The sequence below is a fragment of the Carassius carassius genome, chromosome 26, assembly GCF_963082965.1.
Source record: "Carassius carassius chromosome 26, fCarCar2.1, whole genome shotgun sequence".
NCBI lineage: Eukaryota > Metazoa > Chordata > Actinopteri > Cypriniformes > Cyprinidae > Carassius > Carassius carassius.
Window position 1 is genome coordinate 25,282,963 of NC_081780.1, and position 6,209 is coordinate 25,289,171.

The 6,209-nt window shown below is 36.4% G+C and overlaps 1 protein-coding gene across 1 annotated transcript in view; it reads left to right on the forward strand.

Annotated features, from left to right (window-relative positions):
- The first annotated feature begins 269 nt into the window (after positions 1 to 269).
- The window catches only part of LOC132106119 (gastrula zinc finger protein XlCGF8.2DB-like), an 11,768-nt gene continuing 5,828 nt past the window's right edge, over positions 270 to 6,209 (forward strand). Inside the window, exon 1 of the mRNA XM_059511758.1 lies at positions 270 to 503. Within this exon, the coding sequence (XP_059367741.1) occupies positions 335 to 503 (169 nt within the window). The 5' untranslated portion in view covers positions 270 to 334. The remainder of the gene's footprint in view (positions 504 to 6,209) is intronic.

Genomic DNA, 6,209 nt, shown 5'->3' on the forward strand with positions numbered 1-6,209 from the left:
GTAATTTCCCTCCTCTCGTCGCTTCTCTCTCTCTCTCTCTCTCTCTCTCTCCAGTCCAGCGTGTGGCGCTAAAACACACGTGTGTTTGTCAAGCACCATTAGACCTCAGAAGAAGAAGATCAGTTTCACCGCGCTCTCAGTTGTTTTGTTATGGTGCTGGTTAAATACAAACTGTTCGAAATAACGTATAGTTTCTGTAAACAGAAAATTACAGTTTTTGAATCAGGTCAGTAAATGTCTGTAATGTTCTCATTCTCACAATCGTGACTAAGTTTTGAAGCAAGCAGGAAGAAAAGCAGGAATATCATCTGAACTGAGATCTGCTGCTGTGAAGATGGAGTTTGTTAAAGAAGAGAGTGAGGAAAACACGAGTGAACCAGAAACCTGCAGAATAAAACAAGAGGAACCAGAACCCTGGAAAATAAAAGAAGAGGAGCCAGAAGCCTGGAGAATAAAATACGAGGAACAAGAAACCTGGAGAATGAAACAGGAGGAACAAGGAGGTTGGTGTTTATCCTTCATTCATCTTCAATGACTTTTCCTTAATGTAAAAATAAGACCTTAACATACAATTTTAAGTTATATAAATGTGACTGAACCGACACAGATTTAATTAATAGACTTAATCTTCGCTTTTTGGAATCTAAAACTTTGAGACTTAATTTGTTTGAACGTTAATAGAAGGCATATTTCAGAGGGATTTTAATATTCTGTAATAAACAATAGATTACATTCATGCTATTAAGAGAAACAACGATAAGTTTGGGCCCTGGCTTGATTTGCTAACAGACAGGGACATACAAATTGAAACATTTTGAGACAAATAAAATTTGACTGAACTTTAATAAGTGCATATCAGAAATCACTGACCACAGATCATGCATTATAATAAACAAGGTTACTTACATGTTTGTGACTGCTGTCAGGATTATATCTGAGAGTAAAAGCCTGCTGCAAATCGTGAAATGTACCGGTCAAGCAAACAATTTCTCTACTGAGACCTTCACATGCTTGAAATAATAACCACAGTCATATAGTGAGTTTACAGAGCTGAACCTGAAGCTGCTGAGTGGCGTTTGGATTAATATGTAAATATATGCTGCATGCTTTCCTCTCAATAACGAAATAAACAAGAAAAACTGTCAGCACTGAGAAAGCAGCAGTTAGGAACACATCTGATTACAGCTATGAGGATGTTTGTTCAAGCTCTGCAGTTCGGTGCAGTCTTATCATGTCACATTCACATATGTAGCACTTTATGCATTATATAGCCTTAAATTAAGCAGCTTCGCAGTATTGAACATGAAAAACCCGTCAGCGTCGCTTTCAATTAGAATTAAAACTTGATTTTCTGTTATAAAGCAGCTCTCCAGTGTGGAGCTAGCGAATGATAAACTCTTTAAAAATCTTTAAATATATGAAAATGAATAGAGTGCCGAAGTTCTGACGTCACTTTGTAGGACAACCCGGAAGTTAGCGGCGCCAGGGTTCCCTCGATCGAAAAGCCATGCATTTTCTCCACAGACTTTTGGAAAATCGCAAAAAAATAAGATCTGTGTTCAACAAAGAGTTATGACCCTTACACGTTTTGTCTATCAAGATATTCTTTACAAATTACTCCAAAATTTATACATTTTGAAGCCTTAATAAAGCCGTCAGATATAAAATGCTAACAGTAGGCTATAAACGGACTACAGCACACTAGTGCTGTCAACGAATATTCTAAATTCGAATATATATTCGAAGAGTAAAAGAAAAAACGAATTTCGAAGGTGAAAATTAACATTAAAATAAAAAAAAAATGTGAAAAAAAAACGCCTGCGGTAGTAGAGGCGTGGTTGTCTGCCTTGCGAGTGGGCGCGCTAGCGCGCCTGAGGGTTCAGGGACAGGTCACAGGAGTCGCACTGTCTGGCACGGAATCATTGCTGAAAGTTGACGCGCGTCTTCATGGAAAATGGCAGCAAGTGCAGAGCCCAACTCGACCGCTGCAGAGAAAGTGAGGTAAAATTGTTGACCCGCGAGATAAAGTTGAATGGAAGCTATTTAAGATACAGTTAACATACCATTCGACAACTAGCAACATGAGGTCACATCTCAAAAATGCGCATTCCAAATGAGCATGGCATAATGTGTGGAACTCCAGCTAAACAGTCACGTCTTGACACTTAACGTTACTTTGCATCGCTCGCCGCAAGCACTTTGTCTGCAACACGACAAGAGGCCATAACGGATAAATTAATTTCGTTCATTTTTAAGGACATGAGACCGATCAGTATCGCGGATGGGGCACGCTTCGGGGAGTTCTGTCAAGCAATGGATCCGATGTTCGATTATCGTTTCATGTCAAGGAAAAGTTCCATGTTTACCACAGCTCAGCTCGCTCGGAGCATTCAATGTCAGTTCTATATGCTGTAAAACTTCAATTAATATTAATAATATTTGTTTCAATCACTGAATGAAGCCTTGGGACAACAGTCGCGACCTTAAATTGCTTGCACAAAACTCTTGATCAGCACTCAAAATTTGTTTGTTCATTTAAACCGTTATGCACAGAAAACATGAGGGTGAGGGAGCGTGAGGTCTGCAGTCTTGGCCATTAGTTGATTTCCTTGTTTTTGTGTAGGTAATACGTTGTCAAATATGTTTAAACTTAAATAGACTACCTATACAAGTAGTTATGTCTCTTTTTATTGTTTTGCCCTGTTATTGACTTAATGCGCGTCATTGACAACATGCGCGACTAGATGTTCGAATAGTTTGAATATTCGTGTTTTTTAGAGGGAATATTCGAACGTCATTTTTGAGCAATTTTGACAGCCCTACAGCACACCATGGTCGCGGATCAACGTCATCATCAAGCTTCCTCAAACTTTATTTAAAAAACACGCTGGCTCATTATGATCTGCGCTGTGTATGAACACTCATCCACTTTTCCATGAAAATATAAATATAATTAAAAAAAAAATGTTAGAAAATAATTTTGTTTTTGTGTCTCTCTGAGATTTTTTTTTTTAACTTTTGTTAGTTTTATTTATTCATTTATTTTTTTATTTTATTTAAACCTTAATATTATTTTCTTTGTGATTTAAGATTATTATGCCTTATCATTGTGCCCCAAATAAACTTTAAAGATTATCTTTCAATGTATTATGTTTGATTGTATGTTTTAGGGGTGCACCGAAATTTCGGCTGCCGTAAATTTTCGGCCGAAATGGCATTATCGGTTTCGGGCCGAAATAAAAAAAACAGCCGAAAACGTAAACCGAAAATGAATGTCACCCGCCCCTCCCATCCGTGAGCAAGCGCTAGGTTTCACTCACGATCGAGCTGTTATCACGCGTCTGCCTATCAAAGATTAAGCATGTCAAAGGACTGTCTCAATCAAAAAAAGCTTGTCACAAAAGCTGCACAATCGATCGGACCAACCAACACAAGTTTCGAAAACGAAAACAGGGAATCGATTTTAACGGCCTTCTCTCGGAGCGCGTCCAGCTCGTCACTATACGCTCGCAGCGAACGCGCGTCACACAGCAACTGCAGGTTCTGACACACACACACACACACACACACACACACACACAGAGAGCCTATTAGTGCATAATATCAATGTAGCCTTCAGTAATGTTTTTCATTGATGTTATGGCAGTCCACATTGCTGACTTGTTCACGTCTCAAGCGCCCTCTTTACGTTCGCCCTAATGCCTGTTTAGTTGTCGGTGGATTTGCCTATATTTGGCGTTGAAAAACGGATCAACGCCAAATATAGGCAATTTACTAACGATTCAATGAACACTTTGCCTATGTCTCAAAAATCGAACAGGATTTTTTTTTCACAAAAGTGACAGCCCTATACCAAAAGGACACCAAAGTTGCAATATGTAACATTTGTTCTGCAAAAATTTATTGTAAAAAATATTTTGTTTTGTTATGTAGGCTAACTGTTAATAAAAGTTTGATTATTATATTGTGATTTTTCAATTCAGATCCATTAAATCCAAGCAATATATATATATGTTTTTAAAAGAAGCCATTTTCGGCTTCAGTTTCGGTTTTCGGCCAAGTGCATCCTAAATTTTCGGTTTCGGCGCAGAATTTTCATTTCGGTGCATCAGTAGTATGTTTGCATACCATTTGCTAATTCGCCAGAAAAAAAACGCGCTTTTACCATCTCAGAAGCACTAACGTTAGCTATGGCCGTATCAATTTCCATTATTATGTCCTTTTTTCTTAGACGATAGAAAAACCATAAACTGAGGAGAGAACCACTATAAATCTGGACATGTAGAACAGTGTAGCTTAGATGCTGGTTTACTTACCCGTATTGTAAGGGCCAGCATGAGGGACAAGGTTTATCGAGTCTCGGGAAGTAAAACTAGGGAGGGATAACGTTAGAGGAGTTATAATAGTGTTCTATGTTTTTAAGATAACTATACAAACAATCTCTGAACAAGCATAACACAGTTAAATTTCAAACATTTAATATAATAGTTGTATATAATTACATATGTTGAATTTAAAGAGAATTGTCAAAATAAGCAATGTTAGTTTTATGGAAGTTACAGCTTTACAGATTAAAAGCTGTAAAATAAATCAAACAATAAAATATTTGTATTATATTAGAATGGAGTTTTTCAGCATTTACATTAATCTTCTTCATTGATCTGTCCACATTTATATAGCACATTAAATTTAGTTAACATTTACTACTAAAATAACAAAGATTAATATCATTGTTACCTAATGCCTTAACTAATTCTGTTTACAAATACAATCATATTATCATAAGTGGGTAAAAGCCAAGTTCACAAATATCAGGGTGCAGGACCCACCCTTTCTATAATTATATCCAAAAAAGTTACAATAAGCCAATAAACCAGGTATTATTTTGAATATTTTAATTAAACACATTTCTCGACATAACGTTGGCCTTTAATAAAACTGTAGCGGATCTAATCTATTAAACCGTGGCAAAGTAAACAAGCTTAGATATTTTAAGAGAAAGACAAAGGTATTTTAGCTGTTGATTTGGTTATGAAAAACGTTTATTCTTGCTAGCCTTTTTAACTCCATCTGACCGTCAAAGTAACATTAGCGTGTTAAGCAATCTGCACCATTAAAGTTTCGTCGTGGCCACATTAAGACAGTAAATACGGTGTTCACATGGAAATCATCGTTGTGGGAGCTTACCTTACGGCACGAACCCAGTCTCCGCTGGGTAACATCGGACAGAAAACGGTAAAATGACCATCTTTCAGTCGACGACTTGTGCTTGCATCTCGGGACAAAACAAAACACCATTGTCGAACCTCAGTCTCTCCACAGAAATAAAGAACTGATAATCGGTTACCTTAATATCAAAGAATTCTGTGTACAATAATATTTGTAAAAACTACAACTTGAAAAAACTAAATATATAACGTTATGTAAATTAACTGAAAGGTAAACTTCTAAGAACGTGAGGCTGAAACGCAGGCTAGTGAGAGATTTCATGACGTCTAAAGTCCCCGCCAAAGGATGTAGTCCCTTTTAGCAACTTGTTAGCAACCACCGTTTTTAAGACGCCAATAAAGTAAAAAAAAAAATCACAAGCAGGTTATAACTGGTGTGTTTTATGTCATAGATCAAAACGTGAACATATTTAGAGGCTTTGTTTACCACAGACCTTATTTCAGGCGAGTAAGCAAAACCCCATAGACTTTAGGGCGAGGGAACCCGTAGTGCTAAAATGCTAACTCACTTCAGCGTTTTGGCCTACAAAGTGACGTCATAACTTCATAACTATTTTGCTGCGGAATTATCAACCAATTAATAATAGTAATTTTGTCATATATATAATTATTTATTTATTTATTTATTTTTACTTATCTTACATTAAAGTTAGGTTGTCCATATTTAGCATATATTTATCTATATTTTAGATTGTGTTTAACACAAAAGAGTGATGATCAGGTCAACACAGAAATAAAGAAATTCAACATTGATTTACAAAAAAAAAACAAAACACTAGTATCAGATTGGATCGACTCTGAAAAATGGTATCGTTGCATCCCTACTTATCATTTACCTTTATTTTGTATGTTATCCATATGACTTACAGGAGATGTTAACCAGAATGATGTGTCATTCAGGTATTTTTTAAATAGCCTAGCTAATTAAATGATGAAATGAGTGTTTCTCTGTCTGTCATCTCTTCTGTGTGCTAAATATAT